Here is a 21,613-nt window from a genome sequence, read left to right on the forward strand (position 1 = left end):
GATGAGTCTTGTGGTGCTTGGTCGAATCAGTTCACAGCAAGGAGAAATGAGTGTGTAACATTCTTTTTGATTAGTCAGAACATCACCTCAGGGGGGCTTGGTTGACACGTGGAGAGTAGAATGTGCTGGTCAGTACTCAAGATGTTGTCGGGAGGGAGAATATCACTGGAAATAGTGATACCGTTGCTTTAGGACCTTTAGTTTCAACCTTGCCACAGCAGGTGCTGCAGACAGTCTAGAACGTATAAGAATAGACCTCGGGACTTCCCCATCCTCTTAACATATGGAATTTCTGACCACAGAAGTAGTGACTCGCACAGTGTTGAATGAGAACCCCCGAACTCACGACAACTACGAGCTAAGATTCTGTGACGAAATGTACTCCTGAAATGTACTCCTGAAATGTACTCCCGGGACTCATGATCTGTACAGCTTACAGTAAGGCCCCATGCCTGGTGTTTAATCACTGCCGGAGTTCTTTGAAGTCCTTGGCAGTCTTCTACTGTACAGCCCCTCCCCTTCCTGCTATTTCCCCTTCCTCTCTGCACTCCCCCTGACAGACTGCTGCTCATCTTGTTTAACGGGATTGTTCACTTCTTGCTTTAAAAAAAAAAAAAAAAGACATTATTTTCGACATACCTAGACACCCCAACTATTTGTAGGTTCTTTACCATGTTTTTAGCATTTGGAGAATGCAGCAATTCTAGTGGAAATTGATTGTATCAGTTAGCGGTTCAGGCCAAAAAGTAAACTATCCCTTTAAGACTCAAGTCCTCCTTATGGTGGGGGTCATGGATAGAGTTTCTTCCTGCTGCACCCACCCATTAGACATTCCACCAAAAGGTTGTAACTTCTGATCTCAGGGGCATGGCGTTAGACAGCATGGCAGTTGGCCAAGGGGGCAACTTTACAGTAGTTTTCATGGGCTAAATATGGGGGATGATGACACTGTATAAAGGTATCACAGGATCCCTGAGGTCAAACAAACCATCTGGTAGTTATCTGGTTGTGTTGATGGCATTGGGTCAGGCTAACCTCACTCACAGAAGATAAGACGTCTGTCTATGCCACTACAGTAAACCAGCCCACAAGGCTGCTGTTCCACTACAGTAGACATTACAGTAAACCAGGCCCCATGGCTGCTGTTCCACTACAGTAAACCAGGCCCCAAGGCTGCTGTTCCACTACAGTAGACACTACAGTAAACCAGGCCCCAAGGCTGCTGTTCCACTACAGTAGACACTACAGTAAACCAGGCCCCAAGGCTGCTGTTCCACTACAGTAGACACTACAGTAAACCAGGCCCCAAGGCTGCTGTTCCACTACAGTAGACACTACAGTAAACCAGGCCCCAAGGCTGCTGTTCCACTACAGTAGACACTACAGTAAACCAGGCCCCAAGGCTGCTAATCCACTACAGTAGACACTACAGTAAACCAGGCCCCAAGGCTGCTGTTCCACTACAGTAGACACTACAGTAAACCAGGCCCCAAGGCTGCTGTTCCACTACAGTAGACATTACAGTAAACCAGGCCCCATGGCTGCTGTTCCACTACAGTAGACACTACAGTAAACCAGGCCCCAAGGCTGCTGTTCCACTACAGTAGACACTACAGTAAACCAGGCCCCAAGGCTGCTGTTCCACTACAGTAGACACTACAGTAAACCAGGCCCCAAGGCTGCTGTTCCACTACAGTAGACACTACAGTAAACCAGACCCCAAGGCTGCTGTTCCACTACAGTAGACACTACAGTAAACCAGGCCCCAAGGCTGCTGTTCCACTACAGTAGACACTACAGTAAACCAGACCCCAAGGCTGCTGTTCCACTACAGTAGACACTACAGTAAACCAGACCCCAAGGCTGCTGTTCCACTACAGTAGACACTACAGTAAACCAGACCCCAAGGCTGCTGTTCCACTACAGTAGACACTACAGTAAACCAGGCCCCAAGGCTGCTGTTCCACTACAGTAGACACTACAGTAAACCAGGCCCCAAGGCTGCTGTTCCACTACAGTAGACACTACAGTAAACCAGGCCCCAAGGCTGTTTCTCACTGTAAGAAGCACCACTGTTATTCATTCTGTGGTGCAGGAAGTGCCACTGTTGCTTGTGTCCTAGACTAGAGGAAAGCCCTGTGCCATCAGGAAGTGCCACTGTCTCTGGCCTGGGTCATTTTCATTTTCTGACAACTATGGTGTTGCCCCTACTCTTCTGGTTTTTCAGATCTGAGAGGATTGGACAGGCTAAATCAAAATGGCGGAGGCTACAACATACCCTTTGGGAGAACCAGGCAACGGCATTAACACAGTGATTGATTATACCTACCCAGTCTTTTCAGATCTGTCAATACTGTCACGGTCTTCTTTAGTGATAAAGCCAAAGTGTCAGGGCAGGGGTAGTGTTCAATAGGGCACACCGTAGCAAAAAATGCAACAAGCGTTTCCGATTGGACAAGTTCAGCTAGTACCTTGATGTTTCAAAACGTTTTCCTGTTTTGTGCCTACTGGACACAACCAGGCTCTATGGCAAGAGGCTAGGGAGTGAAATGGAACCTGGTCCATAACTGTGATGTCCAGGAAGTGGTGATCATCATCCCCGTGGTGTAAGTGAAGGGAAGTCCCCTGGTCCTGTGTGGGCCAGTCCTGGGCCAGAATTAGGCAGCCAGGTGGCTGGGGTTAGTTATAGCTGTGTGGTGGGAGGAGTCAACTGACCAGATTAGCTGGTGACCTTGGCAACATCCTCTGTTGACACAATGACGAGCCAAAGAGCTCGCTCTGACGCTCTCTCAGGTCCACAACAATTTCAGTCCACTCTTTCAAATTCAAAGGGGCTTTATTGGCATGGGAAACATGTTTACATTGCCACAGCAAGTGGAGTAAACAAAAGTGAGAAGACGCAAAACAAACTATTAAAATTGAACAGTAGATATTGAACTCAAACATTTAAAAAAAAGAGATTTCAAGTGTTATCAGTTCTCTCTCACAAAATTACATTTAATATTTCTTTATTGGCATGACAATGTACAGTACCAGTCAAATTTGGACACCTACTTATTCAAGGGTTTTTCTTTATTTTTACTATTTTATACATTGTAAGATAATAGTGAAGACATCAAAACGATGAAATAATGTAACCAAAAGTGTTAAATAAATCAATAACTTTTCTATTTGAGATTCTTCAAAGTAGCCACCCTTTGCACACTCTTGACATTCTCTCAACCAGCTTCATGAGGATGACATGCATTGCAATTAACAGGTGTGCCTTGTTAAAAGTTAATTTGTAATTTCTTTCCTTCTTATTGTGTTTGAAAAGTGGCTCTCATGAGGACCGCCACAGGAATGGAAGACCCAGAGTTCCCTCTGCTGCAGAGGATAAGTTCATTAGAGTTACCAGCCTCAAATTGCAGCCCAAATAAATGCTTCACAGATTAAGTTAGACACATCTCAACATCAACTGTTCGGAGGGGGCTGCGTATCATAATGACATGCATCACCAATGCAGCCATATGTCTACAGTATGATGTCATTACTGGCCTAATGGACATGTGCCCCTTGACATCATACATCTGAAGCAGAGAATAGCTAAACTCACACATCATTTACATAGTGATGAACTAGCTATATATGTTCTCAATTTAAACTGATGCACTAGATCATGTATATGAGGCTAACCATAAGATGTTCTACATGATGTTTCTGACATGAAATTGTTTAGTGCAAATCCAACCCTTTGATTCTAGGTACAGTACTGTACATGGAAATAAGGAGCTGGCAATTTGTGGGGGAATTAAAAATGTCAACGGAAAATAATGTGTCGTGCGTTGGGGGGAGCGTTGTAATTCTACCTCGTTTATTTTCTGAGAATGATTTTAGACTACAGAGACAAAATCAGAAGGTCAATGGCATGGAGGAGGATTGCAGAGATGTTGATAGGGAGAGAGATTTGTACAATGTTTGCAAGTGAAAGCCACAATGTCCTTTACCCAAAGTATCCATTCATGTCCATGTAGGCCAATGTATTTTACAGGAAGTGAGTTATAATCATCAATGCCACGACACAAGTATAATGAAAGAGCCATAACCATAATCCAATTGGTAGCATATTACATAGGAAATTCATGCTTAAATGTGCTGCATGGTCATTCAGACGTCTGCATAGGCTTCGCACCATTTACGGTGATGGGGCCTCTGCAGAAGTAAGGGCATTTATACTTCTTACTCTTCGCAGAGCAGTACAGAGCTGTTGTGAAAGAAGTTGTCAAGGAAGTCAGTTTGTTTATACAGGACCTCCCGCCCCCACCTACCGTCAACCAATCATGTCAATGCGGAGCTATACGGAGCCATCCGCATTGTTACTAAATTTGAGTGGCGGAGCTTGATTTGACCTCTGCGTGCCTCCAGAGGCGTCACACCATCCGTACGACATTCACGGATCAAGCATAAATTGGCTCTTAGTTTATCATTTATAATGTGTGTTACTGGTGATTTCTATCCTTTGGTGGGCAAATTTCACAATTGAATTGACTCAACACATTCACAAATGGTGGCTTCGATCACAGTTTTGCGATCGAAGCCGTGTGGCTCAGTTGGTAGAGCATGGTGTTTGCAACGCCAGGGTTGTGGGTTTGATTCACACGGGGGACCAGTACGGAGAGAACAAAACAAAAAAATGAAATGTATGCATTCACTACTGTAAGTTGTTCTGGATAAGAGCGTCTGCTAAATGACAAATGTAATATAGGTTGCTTGAGGTTCATAGCTAACAAGCAGCACAAACAAACATTGTTGTGCAAATCTCTCCTCACCCAACACCAAAAATCAATGCAATTGTCCTTCATACCTTATGATTTTGTCTCTGTATTCTGGGAAATCCTATATAATTAGAAATCCAGACACAGCAACAATTTGGCTTTCCTCCATCTTTTTTTGGTTTGCCCGGAAATAATGACAGAAGGAACTATGTTTCATGAAGGGAAGACTTTCAAGCAAATATCTGCTCCTCACCTGATTTTTCAACGACAGCGGTGGCCGCGTGTAATTTGCATAAAGTAGAGCTGAACTTTTTCTATCGCTCCGCTAGCAGGGTTCATGCCGCTAACCTTCCCAAATCCCCTGCGCATTGCTCCGCGTGCTCCCATTGAAAATGAATGGGGCGGAACTTCGTCTGGCGAATTCGGAAGTAGTGGAAACGGTACGTTACTTCTGCCTCATGCACCAAGTCATGTTACTCCTATGAGCAGAGAAAGTGAAATGTTCCTCTATATTAAAGAAGACAAGCCGCAAATAATAACACAAGCTTAACGAAATGCGCATTTTATGGCTTATAAACCTGTTGAACAAAGTGTTGACAGTGCTGAATAACAACTTAAACACGAACTTATAAAAACTGTAGCTCTTTATTGTTTTCGGAGAGTCTCTGTAGTCATGGTTTTAAAAGTTTAAAATCTTTGTTTGAGGCTTCTTTAAACAGTCGAGGCGCAAGGAAACTGTGCATATACGGTGATCTGAGCTATCTGATTGGCTAGCGATAGGCCTGTAGGTGCACTTGATTTACTATTTGGTCCTGCCTGGTAGGCAGAATTCTACCTTCAGACATGAAATGGTTCAAAATGGGAACACTGCCTTCCCGGAAAAAAATAGGACACAAGGCATTATTGTTGTGTTTTTCAACATTTTCGATCAGTAACCATGGTGAAATAGTTTGCCATGGTGTACTGTCGATTTTAGGGCCATGTAACACTGCAGTTTGCTTTATGCTTGTGTTTCCCAATAGGTAATGTAGTTTTGTTTTGACTGTTGTAATTTGGTTTATTCTGATTGATTGGTTGTTCTGGTCCTGAGACTTCATTCAGTGTGTTTGTGAACTCAGCCCCAGGATCAGCTGGATGAGGGGACTTTTTTTCTCTTCCTTTACCTTGCATATTTTCCTCTATTTCCTTTCACTGCCCTCTAACCTCTACATTTGTACATCCATCTCCCCTAGTCATCAGCTCTTCATTGCCCCATCACTCCCCAAGTCATCAGCTCTTCATTGCCCAATCGCTCCCTCCTTTTCACTTCAATGTAATGCTTACTTTTCTATCCTTCTCCTCTTCCCCCCCCCTTCCTTCTTTTAATGATGAAAGCTCTTCTAAAAGCTGACGTCTGCTGTTTTCGTTTTCTATTGTTTGAATGAGTCAGAGGTTATAATGTTAAAGAATGTAGAAGTGAAACTTTAAGGTTTCAGTTTCTCAGAATCCTGGACTTTCCATGGAGATTTTCCCTTGAATGGTTTTTAGTGAAGGACTATGCTCAATCTGGGTTTGGGAAACTGACCCTGAACAGAAGACACTTAAGCCTTGTTCACACTGCAGGCCTTAATGCTGAAATCTGTTTTGTTTTTCAAATCTGTTTTGGAATACTGACTGTCCAAACAGCAAGTGACCAAATCAGATTTGTTTGTGTTCAGACAGCAGTTATTTGTTGACATGGCTATGCTAGTTGTCATAGTAATGACGGGTGTGTGCGCAGTGGTGTAGTCTGATTGGTGGTGCTCGTGCTTCCTATCACTCAGAAGTTATGTAACAAGTTGTGACAACAATAGCTCCCAGTTGTTTTGAATGTTCAAATTCATAGTGGAAGAACACTTAAAGCCTCAGAATAAGATGATCCAACTTTCAAAACAAGTGGTTTTTGGCTTTCCTCCTTTTTTTGGTTTGGCAGTCAGCGAGCTAGCTAGCCACAGCAGTCAGCTAGCTAGCTATGTAGCTGTTTAGCTTTCTAGCACATTCATTTGTCTGTAAACAGTTAACAAGCTAGTTAGCTACAACGTCATGTTCTTGTCAAACTGTCAACAAAGTAGCTAGCAAGCAACAAGATATGCCAAATAAATCTAAAAGCAACGTGAGGGCAAATAAATCTGATTTGACCGTTAAAGACAAGTCGCATTGCCTACGAAGGTGGTTTGAAATGTGGCTTGAAGTATCCGATTCCATGTGGCTTTTGGCTGTTCAGACTGGAGGAAAAATAACAGATTCAAATCAGATATGCAAAAAAAAAATGTATTTGAGTAACTTCAAACTGCCAATGTGAACAAGGCTACAGTAATCCCCTCCACAAATGAATTATTTTCCTGTGAGATGAAAAATGACATTTCACAAGCCCTGTTTTGAAACTGAAATGTGCTTTATCAGGGTAGTATACAATATTTAGTGTCATTTAGAAAATTCCACCAGAGAGAGTCAGAGTTGAACAGCTTAACGCTTCAAAGTTCTCCATGTTGAACTAGGAGACGGACACACAGAGCCTTTGGTGTGCTTGTCAGCTGGTCTCTGCCAGAGACAGAGGAGACACATGGCTTTGACAGCCTGCCTAAAAATAGACAAGTGTATTACCAGTTATATATCGTTCCTCCAAATCAATTGGAAAGATATCATTCATTTTTGTAGGTCAGTAGATGTATTATTTTACCTTTATTTAAGCAGGGCGTTGCCATTAAGACTAGGGTCTCTTTAAGTAAAGTATTACTGTGTATGATTATTGACTGTGCTCTCCCAGGTCCTGCAGTAGCCCTGTAGTGCTCATGTATTCACCCAGGGATGTTTTGTCTTTCTGTCAGGTCCTTCAGAAGCTGGGTAAAGCTGATGAGACCAGGGACACAGCGTTCGAGGAGGGTGTGGCTAACTTCAACAAGCAGATGGTGAGAGTCCCGCCTCTTCCAACTCTTTCTCCTCCCTCTCTCATTGAGATGGTGAACCCACTGTTGTGGCCCAATGTTCCCTCCCCTTCCAACCTACACACACACACACACACACACACACACACACAAACGGATCCATGACTGACCTGAACCGTACTGGGCTGGTTAAGATAGTCTTTTCACAATATCCTTTCCAGTATGGTCCCAGCAACTATGTTGTATGTGTAACCAGGGCAGCACAGTACAGCTTGGCTCCGTTTGGTTCAGTAATGTGAAAATGGCATCATGCTCACAATCCCAGTCCAACCCATTGTTGTATTTTCCAGGCCGAGGGCACCAAACTTCAGAAAGACTTGAGGGCCTACCTGGCAGCAGTTAAAAGTAAGAAGCATGTCTTTCTGTGTGTGTGTGTGTTTTTAAAAATATATATATATTTCACCTTTATTTATTAACCAGGTAGGCTAGTTGAGAACAAGTTCTCATTTACAACTGCGACCTGGCCAAGATAAAGTACAGCAGTTCGACACATACAACAACACAGAGTTACACATGGAATAAACAAACATACAGTAGAAAAAAGAAAAGTCTATATAAAGTGAATGCAAATGAGGTAAGATAAATAAATAGGCCATGGTGGCGAAGTAATTACAATATAGCAATTAAACACTGGAATGGTAGATGTGCAGAAGATTAATGTGCAAGTAGAGATACTGGGGTGCAAAGAAGCAAGATAAATACATACAGTATGGGGATGAGGTAGTTGGATGGGCTGTTTACAGATGGGCTATGTGCAGTGATCTGTGAGCTGCTCTGACAGCTGGTGCTTAAAGCTAGTGAGGGAGATATGGGTCTCCAGCTTCAGTGATTTTTGCAGTTCGTTCCAGTCATTGGCAGCAGAGAACTGGAAGGAAAGGCGGCCAAAGGAAGAATTGGCTTTTGGGGTGACCAGTGAGATATACCTGCTGGAGCGTGTGCTACGGGTGGGTGCTGCTATGGTGACCAGTGAGCTGAGATAAGGCGGGGTTTTACCTAGCATAGACTTATAAACGGGGAACGGCACCTCTGTACCTTCAGGCTCTGATCAGGCCCTACACCCAAACAAGGGCACTGTGTTCATCCACCTCTGGCCTGCTGGCACCCCTACCTCTGCGGAAGCACAGTTCCCGCTCAGCCCAGTCAAAACTGTTCGCTGCTCTGGCACCCCAATGGTGGAACAAGCTCCCTCACGACGCCAGGACAGCGGAGTCAATCACCACCTTCCGGAGACACCTGAAACCCCACCTCTTTAAGGAATACCTGGGATCGGATATAGTAATCCTTCTAACCCCCCCCCCCCCCCCCCAAAAAAAAAAGATTTAGATGCACTATTGTAAAGTGGTTGTTCCACTGGATATCATAAGGTGAATGCACCAATTTGTAAGTCACTCTGGATAAGAGCGTCTGCTAAATGACGTAAATGTTTAAAAAGAAATGTATAAATGTGTGTGCAGGTATCCTGTAACTTATTACTATATTATTAGGTATTACAGTAATATCTGTCAGTTTCGGTCTTGTCTATTTTGGGAGCGACACAGTTGTAGTGTTCACACACACATTAATACACACAGACCTCTTCCTGTTGTAGGTCCAGTTTCATTTCAGTTTTTGGTCTGTCTGCCTGTCTGTCTGTCTGTCTGTCTGTCTTTGCCTGTCTGTCCTCAGCCATGCATGATGCGTCCAAGCGTCTGCAGGACTGTCTGGCGGATATGTACGAGCCAGAGTGGTTTGGCAAGGAGGAAGTGGATACCATCGCAGAGGTGAGAGAGACTAGCACGGTTGGTGTGTGTGTGAGATCTATGGGAATTCAGGATGAAAGACTACCTGTTCCTCTGTGAAAGAGGTGTACAAAACTTCAGAGGTTGAATTAAATGTATAATTGAAAATGCAGAAAGAACATGAGAACTTCAGATCAATTCTATTGGTTGTTTGAGTAAAAAGAGAATAGAAAAGGGAACCAGTGTCTAGTTTCCTCCCTCCATTTCATCACTGTCACATTCACTTCTTCTCCCTGCAACACATACTCCTCTCTCTCTCACTGCATGTCTCTTTCCCTCCATCGCTCCATCCTTCCGTCTGTAGGAGATGATAGAGAAGGAGATGGACTATTGCATGGAGGTAAAGGACAGCTCATTCATGACTGTGTAGACTGGTGATGAATGAGGACTAGTGGGAAAAGCTGTGGCCTACACTAGATCTATAGCTAGAAGACATGGCACTAGTTTCAGACTAGCTCTGAACTGCACTGTTAGGGGAGCTGTTATTGGGGTGGGGGTGGGTGTATGCGTGAGTGTTTGCATTTGTGAGTGTGTTGTTTGACTCAGCTGTCTGTATTGTAGGAGACAGACATCCTGTGGTCAGATTACCACGACAAGCTTGTGGACAATTCCATGATCGCCATGGATACCTATCTGGCCCAGTTCCCTGACGTTAAGGTGTGTGTCACTGCAGTCAGGTGCTCAGTGTGAGGGTGTGTGTTTGGCCCTTTTGTGAAAAATGAAGCTCCATAATAAATAAACAAATAAATATGTTTTTATAAAAAATGTATAGATTTTTCACATTAACAAACAGAACAGACTACACATACTGGTACCGAGGGCTCTAACAGGCTACACATACTGGTACCGAGGGCTCTAACAGAACAGGCTACACATACTGGTACCGAGGGCTCTAACAGAACAGGCTACGCATACTGGTACCGAGGGCTCTAACAGAACAGGCTACGCATACTGGTACCGAGGGCTCTAACAGAACAGGCTACGCATACTGGTACCGAGGGCTCTAACAGAACAGGCTACGCATACTGGTACCGAGGGCTCTAACAGAACAGAGCTACGCATACTGGTACCGAGGGCTCTAACAGAACAGGCTACGCATACTGGTACCGAGGGCTCTAACAGAACAGGACTACAGCATACTGGTACCGAGGGCTCTAACAGAACAGTCTACGCATACTGGGCTCTATACAATCCATATGGTGGAAGTTCAGAGTTACAGCGAGATTTAAAATGTAATGGTAATGTTCCTCTGTTTGCGGAGACTGCATTCATGGTAAACACTGCATATGTCTGCTCAATAGGAAATCACCTTTACATTTCTGGTGCACAATCTTTAACGTTTCAGCGACCCTGATTTACATTTTACATTTTTTTTACATTTTAGTCATTTAGCAGACGCTCTTATCCAGAGCGACTTACATTAGTGAATGCATACATTTCATAGAATTATTTTCCTGTGCTGGCCCCCCGTGGGAATCGAACCCACAACCCCTGGCATTGCAAACACCATGCTCTACCAACTGAGCTACAGGGAAGGCTAAATGGAGCCCTGAAACAGCTCAGTTCCCTGACCAGTTAGAGGATACATCAATACATACATTTGATTAATTGGTTCTCAAGAAGCTGCAGCCTTCTATCTATCAGTGACTCTGTGGGTATGTTTGTCTGGTGTCTCTGACCAGGCACGCATCGCTAAGCGGGACAGGAAGATGACCGACTACGACAGTGCGAGGCATCACTTTGGCTCCCTACAGAAGGGCAAGAAGCAGGACCAGGCCAAGATCGCCAAGGTAAGATGGTCGCCCACTGCATCGTTTCCTGGGTTCATTACGGTATCACACTGCTGAGCCAAACCAAGTTGAGCCAGCTGTACTGGGATGGCCTGGTTTTGCATCCACCATCGTTTAAAATAACAAATAATATATTCCATTTATTAGATGCTTTTATCCAAAGCAACTTAGTCATGGATGCCTACATGTTACGTACGGGTGGTCCCGGGAATCAAACTCACAATCCTGACGTTGTAAGCGCCATGCTCTACCAACTACAGAGGACCAGCATTTCTGGAACCTTCTTGGAAGGAACAGAACAATGTAAAGAGAAAATATCCAGTTCAGGTCGGCTCTATAATGTGACTCAGTCATGACTCTATAAAGGCCTTAACAAAGCTAATGCAAATACCCACATTATGATGTCTGATGTCAGTAAGCAACATTCTGCGTTGCAATTTTGGCACGGCACGTTTTGCTATGCTTGCCACATGCTCCCATGGGCTTAGGCTATACAAGTTGAAATAAGCAACCAATCAACCTACTGGGGGGAAAAAGTCTCATTAACCTGTTTTTCATGTGTGTGTGTTTGATTGGGTGTTAGTTAATGTACAATATGGAAATACTCTTGCCCTATTTCAAAACTCTCTCAAACCTGCCTGTCTGAATGCTAACCTGCCTGTCAAACTATTTGTCTTGCCTTCTCTCTGTCCGTGTGCATGGCTAGCCGATGTCTCTTGTGGAGAAGGCTGCCCCAGGTTGGGCCCAGGGGATTCTGTCTGCTCATCAAATAGCTCAAACTAACCTGACCAGAAACCAGGTGACAGATGTCTAATTAACTCACCCGTCACACTTCACCCTGACCCCGCCATGCCTTCAACACTCACTTGTCATTCACCCATTCTGAGTTCTAATTCCTAATTCTATGCCACCATGCCCTAACATTTTGTCTGCATTCCATGTCATTCTTTAGTTTGATTGTAGATAATGCGCTTTCTTTTGAGTAACGATATACTAACAAACATGATACTGTAGAATTGTTCAACCTCTGTGGATGTGTGATGGTGTCTGTACAGGCAGATACTAACATTGTTTAACCTCTGTGGATGTGTGATGGTGTCTGTACAGGCAGATACTAACATTGTTTAACCTCTGTGGATGTGTGATGGTGTCTGTACAGGCAGATACTAACATTGTTTAACCTCTGTGGATGTGTGATGGTGTCTGTACAGGCAGATACTAACATTGTTTAACCTCTGTGGATGTGTGATGGTGTCTGTACAGGTCAGATACTAACATTGTTTAACCTCTGTGGATGTGTGATGGTGTCTGTACAGGCAGAGGAGGAGTTAGGGAGAGCTCAGAAAGTATTTGAGGAGATCAACGTAGATCTGCAGGATGAGCTTCCACAGCTGTGGAACAGGTGAGACTTCTCCACCCTCTCACTGATGCTACCAGGCTGACACAATCTCCTTCCCTCTGTCTTTCTGAAGAGCCACCCACTTACAGCCACTGTTATCACGTTCTCTCTTCCACATGTCATCACAGATAGTCAGACACATACACGCACAGTGTTGCCAGCCACCATGTTAACATGTTCTCTCTCTCTCTCTACTCTATCTCTCTAGTCGTGTTGGCTTCTATGTTAACACATTCCAGAGTATGGCTGGATATCAGCAGAGGTTCCACAAAGACATGGGAAAGGTGAGAGGGAGAGCTGGGTGCCTACCATCAGTACATGGGACTGATTGATAATACATGTCTAGATTGATTCATTTACCTCCTCCAATCTTTCTGTTTGCAGCTGAACCAGGACCTGAATGATGTCATGACCAAACTGGATGAGCAGAGGCTGGCCAAGTGAGTGAGACTTTGACATAATACCAGTGTTGGAATACCAGTGGAGTATTGTACATATGATAGTGTTCATCTGTGGCATACCTGTCCACTTTGCCCCACTGTTATATGTACCTGTAAAATCTACCTCTGTCTGGTGCATCTTTTAGGAACTTTATGGTAATTCTAGAGAAATGAGGTCCAATGCATACACAGGGTTGGGGAGTAACGGATTACATGATGTCGTGTCTTTGGCATCATTAAATTGAAGATGAATCTTTATAAAAAATTCTCTAATTATTATTACGTGATTAAACTACTTAATCATGTAACTGTAATTACCTAGGAAGTCGGGGCACCAAGGAAAATATTCAGATTACAAAGTTATAATTTTCCTAATATAACTTTCAGATATTTTAATATCTGATCACTTAGTCTTCTGATTAATGAATTATTCTTTACCTCACGTTAGTCTCATTCCAAACGTCATAAATTGTTGGTTATCTGCACGAGCCCAGTCTTCACTATGAGTCATCCATACATCAATTGTCTTAAAATCATTTATTTACTAAGTACTCACAGAAATGCATAACAAACAGTAGATATGGTTAAAAATTAATTATAGGGGAATATGCCCTAGTGGTCTAAACCGGCATGGCGGCTTGTTAGACAGAGGGACTGATAAGAGCGCGAAAGATAAGAGACACTACAAAGTTGATAATTATAACAATTGAAATGCTAAGCCTTTGCATGTGAACGCTCACTCATTCGGGAATAACTGCAATCAATATATATATTTACGCTCAGGGTGTCATCGGGATCTCTGTTGAAAAGTTTGTTTCTGTTGGAGAGTTTGTCCGCCCTCTCTCTCTCTCTGTGTCTCTCTGTGTCTGTCTGTCTGTCTTGGTTAGAATGGATAGTTCAGAGTGAAATTCATTCATGTCGTTATAGGATAGATGTTTCGGCGGTTGTCGGTCTTCGCGTTCAATGATACCGAATTCCTAGCTGCAGACTAGTAATTAATATCAATGACTTATTCTGTCGGTATCGATAGTCTAAGAGTTTAACCACGTGGGATGGTTAAAAGATTCAGCAATCTACTTAAACCTTATTTCCCTCTATGATAGAGGTACTGGTCTCGTCTCTACCCTTAGCCCTCTCATAATTGAGGTAAGCTGGTCTGGTGATAGAAAACCCAGGTGGGGGTTTTATTCGGAACATAGAAGGCTGTCTCATGACGCCAGGTCCTGTCTGTGTCCCTGGGGGCGTGCCAATGACTTAGTGAAACTTTAAACAGAAATACAATTCTCTCACATTAACATCATTACATAGCACCACATCATTTCACAAACAGTATCATCCCCACTCATTCACTCCATACAACAATTAGATGTAAGCCTCATAACTGAGGCTATTGTATAAACAGCGTTATGGTAATGTGGCCGTATTGTCTCATGAGTTTCACAAAATTGTACCAAACGGACCAGTTCGTAGCTAGATTCTTCACCCATCTTTTATACATTCTCTAGAACATGAATATTGTTCGGACCTCCAGTTCTGTAAGGTGGAAGAAATTCCTTTGTTCTCTCTATGAAACTCACTCTCTATACTGTCTGGCCCTGAGGCAGGATTCTCCTTCAGGAATTTACGACCTCTCTGACCACAGCAGCCTGAGTGTAACAGGGAGAGAGGAAGGGGGATGGTGCTCGCTGTACCCAAAGAGGGCAACGTCATGACAATGACGACACACCAAATGTGTTTGATGGATTGCGGGGAAAGAGCAGGAATAGGTTTTTGTAGGCTACAGTCCAAGCTATGTCTTCCAATGGTGTGACTGCTTTTGGCATCCAAAGATTATCCAACTTGAATAAACACTTGGAGGTAAGGATGACAGCAGTGGTGTAGTCTAATTTGATATGGATATCACTTATTATTGGTCAAAGCATGCCATTCCATGAGCGCAGCATTTATTTTTCAACTCGAATCAATGAGCCCAATCAGTCCTCCATGACAACACAATCATAAACAACAGAGTAGGGCTGGCTAATAAGTCCTTAGTTTTGGTGCGCATATAAAACAATTTGGCTAATCTATACTTCCATATTTCCAAGTCCTATTCTTTGAGATCAAGAGGTATAACATTTATTGGAATGACTGGAATTCTGATAGAATTTGGTTTATAATGTAAGGATATAATTGAATCTTATTATTATCTGTAGTAGAAAGTGATGGGTTAGAAGAAGCCTACATAACCAACCCATAAAGTAAAATGAAACATCCATATATGGCCAGTTATGTAAACTTTTACAATGATTTATCCTGAAATAGATGTCGTTCAATTGGCAACATACATTTTTGTCTTTTTCTAATGCCTCTTAAGGGGAAATTAATCGAAAAGTAACGGAATGTAATCAGATTACGTTACTGAGTTTGGGGTATTCCAAAAGTTCTGTTACTGATTACACTTTTGGACAGGTAACTAATAACTGTAACAGATTACATTTACAAAGTAACTTATCCAACCCTGTGCTTACACATTCTAGTGAGGAAGTGAAATGACTGGCTGAATATAGAATACTGTAGAGTAAATTACACCCCCCTCCCCACAGAAAGGCAGGTAAAGACTGGAAGCCTGGACCCAAGAAGAGGTAATGGACCTGACTGGGAGTGACCAGTGTGACAGTTTATATGTGCCTGTGTGTGTCCTTCTGCATGGTGCAGTTAGATACTGACTGAGAATAAAGGACTTGTTGGAGACTACAACTCCCTACTACATCGCACAGTTCAGCATGATCTGGTTTATAAAGAGCTTGTTGGAGACTACAACTCCCTACTACATCACACAGTTCAAAATGATCTGGTTTATAAAGAGCTTGTTGGAGACTACAACTCCCTACTACATCACACAGTTCAGCATGATCTGGTTTATAAAGAGCTTGTTGGAGACTACAACTCCCTACTACATCACACAGTTCAGCATGATCTGGTTTATAAAGAGCTTGTTGGAAACTACAACTCCCTACTACATCACACAGTTCGGCAGCACTATGTGCACAATGAACTCAGAGAAAAAAATAAAAAAAATAAATGGAATTCAAATAATTGAACTGAAGTTGTTGAATTAGTTGTTTAAAAACCAAAAAATAACCGGCATTCCGGTTAATTGCACAGCACTAGTCTCTCTGCATGGTGCAGTTAGATACTGCGTGAGAATAAAGGATTGGAGGACTCAACACAGGATATATACAGACCTTTAGTTGTCCAAGTGAACCGTCATCTGTCAAGTAGTGCATGGAGTTCTGCTGTGTGCTTGGACATTCATGGTGTTCTTCTAGTTCTCAGTCTGAGTGTCCGTGTGTTTCAGGTCAGGCACTCCTCTGCATGACCGCAGCATGACGTTTGAGGAAGCCTTGTGTTGTGAGTTGGTGTCTCATGCCGCAGCAACGTTCTCAAATAGTTTTTGCTCTGAGCTGTGTATTTGTGGAGTACTACGCACGGTCTTGTTATATATTAATAATAAAGAATGGTTTGTTTGGCATATGCTCATTCTCCCTGCTAAAATGAGGCTGTATACACAGATCATTAAATATACTTCTCAGCCCTCTGCTCCCATCTTGTGGTCTTGGTGGATGGTGCAGACTGTTGACTACACACAAATACATCTAGGTTGTGTTCAGTAGGGCACACCGTAACAAAATGTTTTGTGACAAAAATAACGAACGTCTGTGTTCTTATCGGACAAGTTCAATGGTAGTACCAACGCATTTCACTCAGTTTCAAAATGTTTTCTCTTACGCACACCAGTTGACCCTGTTCTGCTTTCCCATGGTGATACAGGGGGACAGTGTGTGCTAAAAAAACTAATCGGGGCAGCCGCCACCAGATAGTCAGACCTTCACCACTGTGGATGACTGAAACTGATAAGCTGCTACATCTTTGCCCGTTGTACTATCATCTTAGTGAATCGCCCGCACGTTGCTCCAACACAACTGAGGTCATTGTCCCCCCTCTTGTTCTCTCTCCTCCTCTTCCCTCTCTCGTTCTCTCCTCCTCTTCCCTCTCTCGTTCTCTCCTCCTCTTCCCTCTCTCGTCTCTCTCCTCTGCCCCTCTCTCGTTCTCTCTCCTCCTCTGCCCCCTCTCTCGTTCTCTCTCCTCCTCTGCCCCCTCTCTCGTTCTCTCTCATTCTCTCTCCTCTGCCCCCTCTCTCGTTCTCTCTCCTCTGCCCCTCTCGTTCTCTCTCCTCCTCTGCCCCCTCTCTCGTTATCTCCTCCTCCTCTGGCCTCTTTATTTTCTACTTTCTCCTTCCTAGAAAAATAAATACAGTAAAATGTTCTCTCTCTACTGAACACAACCAGGACATCTTCATCATGGCATGACACGGGAGTCAGTCAGTAATTCTCGCTTTCTCTCTCTTTCCCAGTGAGGCAGTTGCCACCAACCACAGCGTTACCCCAGACGCTGCACCCAAGGTAAGGTTCCCTCATACAGGGGCTGTAACGTGTCTGACTGTCTCTGTGTTTGTCTTGAGTGACTGGGGTTTGTGCGTTGATGAATGAGTGTCATTTTCAGAAGCGTGGGTCAGAAGCGTGTGTGTGGAAAATCTTGAGTTTAGGGTCTGTTTTAAGGTCTGTAACCCTCAGGAGTATTTTTAAGGTGTTGAATTCAAAAGGGTGGAAAAAGGAGAGGACGGTACAATTGCGAGCACACACACAGTCACTAACATTCTCTTCCGGAAAACTCTCAAAGCGAGAGATGAAACTAACCCAGAGCATGTTGAATGGAGAGTTTCTCTCCATTGGTTTGATAGAAATGGGCTTTTCTAACATAGACACCGCTTACAAACTAGGGCTGGATCCAATCCATGGCGTGTTATAGAGCAGCACATTGCCTTACAGACTAGGGCTGGATCCAATCCATGGTGCGTTATAGAGCAGCACATTGCCTTACAGACTAGGGCTGGATCCAATCCATGGTGCGTTACAGAGCAGCACATTGCCTTACAGACTAGGGCTGGATCCAATCCATGGCATGTTATTAGAGCAGCGCATTGCCTTACAGACTAGGGCTGGATCCAATCCATGGTGCGTTATAGAGCAGCACATTGCCTTACAGACTAGGGCTGGATCCAATCCATGGCATGTTATTAGAGCAGCGCATTGCCTTACAGACTAGGGCTGGATCCAATCCATGGTGCGTTATAGAGCAGCACATTGCCTTACAGACTAGGGCTGGATCCAATCCATGGCATGTTATAGAGCAGCACATTGCCTTACAGACTAGGGCTGGATCCAATCCATGGCGCGTTATAAAGCAGCGCATTGCACTTGATTTCTAAAGGTAATTTACGCTTGAGCCAACATGCGCAGCGTTTACCGTAAACACAATCTCCAGGAATGTCAGGGAAATTGCCTTGAAATGGCGCATTGTCGTCTGTCCAGAACTGCTCCATGACAAGCCTTGGATTGGATACCGGCCTAGGTAACAGTAACCTACTATTACTAGTGTGCTGGTGTGTTTTACTAACCTGTGTGCTGTGTCTCCCTCACTACTGTTGCATGTGTGTACATACTTCCGTGGACCCTCCAGACGAGGCCGGCGCCCCCTGGACCCGCCCCTGTACGCCCGCCCGCCCCCCAGCCCCAGACCCTCGTTGACTCCAGCTCCAGACACGCAACAGGACATAATCTCGTTCGATGGCGAAGCCCTGGTGCCCGACGCTAACACAACCGCACCATCACAGGCAACCGCACCGTCACAGGCAACCACTGCATCACAGCCGCAGGTCAGAGGATGTCATAATGTCCCCTCAGGCTTCCATCAACATCATACCCTCAGTGTCAACTCAGACGGCTCATAGGTTCTAGCCTAGGGATGGTCTGGTCTCCCACCTCCTCTTCCCCCTTGTTTTCCTAGGGATGGTCTGGTCTCCCACCTCCATTCTCTGGTCAGTCCTTCACCCTCTTCATCCATCCTCTCCTCACCCTCTTCATCCATCCTCCACCTACTTGTTCACCTGCCTATCCATATCTCTGCAACTATTACAACTGGTAACACCACACCAGTCATCTCCAGGACCTTCCCAGTAAAATGTCCCAGTAATCCCAGTGCTTGTCTTCCTCCTCGTGTGTGTGGCAGTGTTTGGCCCCAGCAGGGTTTATTAACCTGCTCCATATGGACCTGGATGTACTATTGCAGGCCGCCACTCAAAGTTGGTGTGTCTCCCCATTGGTCAGGCAGCAAGGTGTCCGGATTCAGGGGTCAGTCAGACACAGGCTTGTGGTCCTGGTGGTTTAAACTCTTCCCCTCGTTCAGTGCACAGTCTTTGCATGCTATGCATGGATTCACTCAATGCATGCAAGGGACGAACTGACAGCCTTCCTCACATGGCAGTAAGACTGACAGACCGGGGACAGACAGACACACTGACAGGGTACAGACAGACTGACAGACAGAGTATCTCAGATTTAAAGCTGCAATATGTTACTTTTTGGGCGACCTGACCAAATTCACATATAAATAAGTTATAGATCTTTCATTGAAAGCGAGTCTAAGAAGTGGTAGATTTGTTCTATGTGTGCTATTTCTATGCTTCCCGTTAAGTTCAGTCCAACCACCAAATGTGGTTAATGTAGGGCTCATTAAATGCGGTTAATTTAGGGCTCATTAAATGTGGTTGGTTAATGTCGCATCAGGCTCAGGTAGCATCAGGTTGGAATTTTCATGCTGATCAAAGCTCTAATCAAATCCAGATATTTATATGCTTTATGATGCTATATGAATGTCACTTTCGGTTTCCTGGCGGGAAATACCCCAGAGAAAACATATTTATTCTCGGTTAATAGCGGGTTACCCGGGAGAAAAGTGATTTATTCTCGGGAGGAACATTTGTAAGATACTGGGATAATATTCAACCCTAATGCACATACAGGTTGATTCACAAGACACCAACCAAATAACTTACATATACAGTATTTTCATTAGGCCTAATGGCGTTTTATGTCCATGATATGAAGGTTGTTGTAGTGACTGAGTAAGCTTAATTGTAAAAGTAACCCTCAAAAGTGCCATGTTTTGTACAGTTTATTATGTGGAGGACACATTTAGGTAGCCAGGACCATATGCCAAGACCGCTCCTGCAGTCCAGTGCCGTCGTTGAAGTTTGGTCTCTAGTAATTTAGGAGGGCAACTTTATGAAGGCCTCCTCACAATGGCCTTATCATACAAGGCTTTACAGACTGATATAAAAAAAGAGACTATTTTAATTGTTCACATTATTTGCATTGATGTATTGAAGTCAAGTGGTTCAACATTCAAATGCAGTTTCGTGCACCACACAGGACAGCTTGGAAAAAGCGACGGTCGGTGGAACTCTGTCGCCACCAAGTGGACAGTTTTTTCAGTTCCGTTGTGGCAGCAACGCTACCAGAGATATTTGATACAAGATCAAATGTTATGTCACTATTATTATTATTATCATCTCAATTGTTTCCCCCCACCCGTGATATATTATTACTCAAATTTAGCTGTTAATCTGGTTTTATTTTAACAACGCTTTCTCTCATTTCCGATTGGAGGGCGGATGACCACGTGACTTCGATTTTACCAATTTGTTACATTGTAACAGTCAAACGTGGCTATTCCTGACTTTGATTATCTCCCAATCCATGCCACCATTTTTTTAAAGCATTATCTTTGATATTTGGTGGAAAGTTTACAGAGCTCATTTTGTTGTAATCATAGTCGAATTTGACGTGTCGGAGAACGGCACCTTCCTCCCGAAAGCATTGCGGTATCGCTTCTCGGCCTTTTGGCTAAGATCAAGTGTAGTATCTGTTCTTATCAGTTTAATATCTGATACGTCCCCTATCTGGGGACCATATATTAAATTGATTTTTGGAACAGGGAGATGGAATAGGGGCTTGCTCCGTCCACTCCACGCATCGACCTGGTATTGCAGTACCTCCAGGAACGGTGCACCCCTGTCATTGTAAAGATAAATCAAGTAGAGGTAACGGAGTTGCTTAGGTTTAATTCATTAGGATCATGATGTTTTTTCACATTTGCAAAAGTTGACTATGATAGCTGATGTGAATGCTGCGTTAATCTTCTAATCAAAGTTTATTCTTCATGTGTATGGATAAACGGTACAGTGAAATGCTTACTTGCAAGCTCTCCTCAACAGTGCAATACGCATTATCAAAAATATACTAGCTAAGTAATAAAGTAGTAAAAAAAAAGACAATTGTTATGATTGGAAATATATACATATAAACTATGAAATGTGCTAAAGTCATGCACTGGTAACATGGACTGCCTCACATACCAGTAAAACATATTTATTGGGCCTAATAAACAAGTCAATTAAATGGTATTTCAAAAAAAATAAAAAGTGGCATAAACACACCCAGTCATGATATTTTCATCTGATTTGTCAAACAAATCACTTCAAAATGTAGGCTACTTTTGTGCATGTTCTTCCACTCCAAAATGATTTCAGCATCTGAACTGCACGT

At 43.6% G+C, this 21,613-nt stretch overlaps 1 protein-coding gene and 1 non-coding gene across 7 annotated transcripts in view; both read left to right on the top strand.

The window, feature by feature from the left end:
* LOC145861149 (myc box-dependent-interacting protein 1) overlaps positions 1–21,613 on the top strand; it is a 43,420-nt gene that overhangs the window by 3,839 nt on the left and 17,968 nt on the right. Inside the window, exons 2-13 of one of the 6 annotated variants that reach the window (XR_014380991.1) lie at positions 7,601–7,681; positions 8,008–8,062; positions 9,383–9,477; positions 10,057–10,152; positions 11,178–11,285; positions 11,992–12,084; positions 12,602–12,687; positions 12,893–12,968; positions 13,069–13,124; positions 15,710–15,748; positions 17,521–17,569; positions 18,687–18,882. Coding sequence is in view for 4 of the 6 variants with exons in the window: in XM_082963057.1 (XP_082819183.1) it covers positions 7,601–7,681; positions 8,008–8,062; positions 9,383–9,477; positions 10,057–10,152; positions 11,178–11,285; positions 11,992–12,084; positions 12,602–12,687; positions 12,893–12,968; positions 13,069–13,124; positions 15,710–15,748; positions 17,521–17,569 (834 nt within the window). In the remaining 2 variants the exon portion in view is untranslated. The remainder of the gene's footprint in view (positions 1–7,600; positions 7,682–8,007; positions 8,063–9,382; positions 9,478–10,056; positions 10,153–11,177; positions 11,286–11,991; positions 12,085–12,601; positions 12,688–12,892; positions 12,969–13,068; positions 13,125–15,709; positions 15,749–17,520; positions 17,570–18,686; positions 18,883–21,613) is intronic. The other 5 variants (XR_014380992.1, XM_082963057.1, XM_082963058.1 and 2 more) reach the window with 5 other exon arrangements.
* On the top strand, positions 20,892–21,082 carry LOC123732494 (U2 spliceosomal RNA). The gene has a single exon (XR_006763175.1). It is a non-coding gene; the product is annotated as a U2 spliceosomal RNA (small nuclear RNA).

This window comes from Salmo salar, chromosome 16 (assembly GCF_965601325.2).
Source record: "Salmo salar chromosome 16, fSalSal1, whole genome shotgun sequence".
NCBI classification, from domain to species: Eukaryota; Metazoa; Chordata; class Actinopteri; order Salmoniformes; family Salmonidae; genus Salmo; species Salmo salar.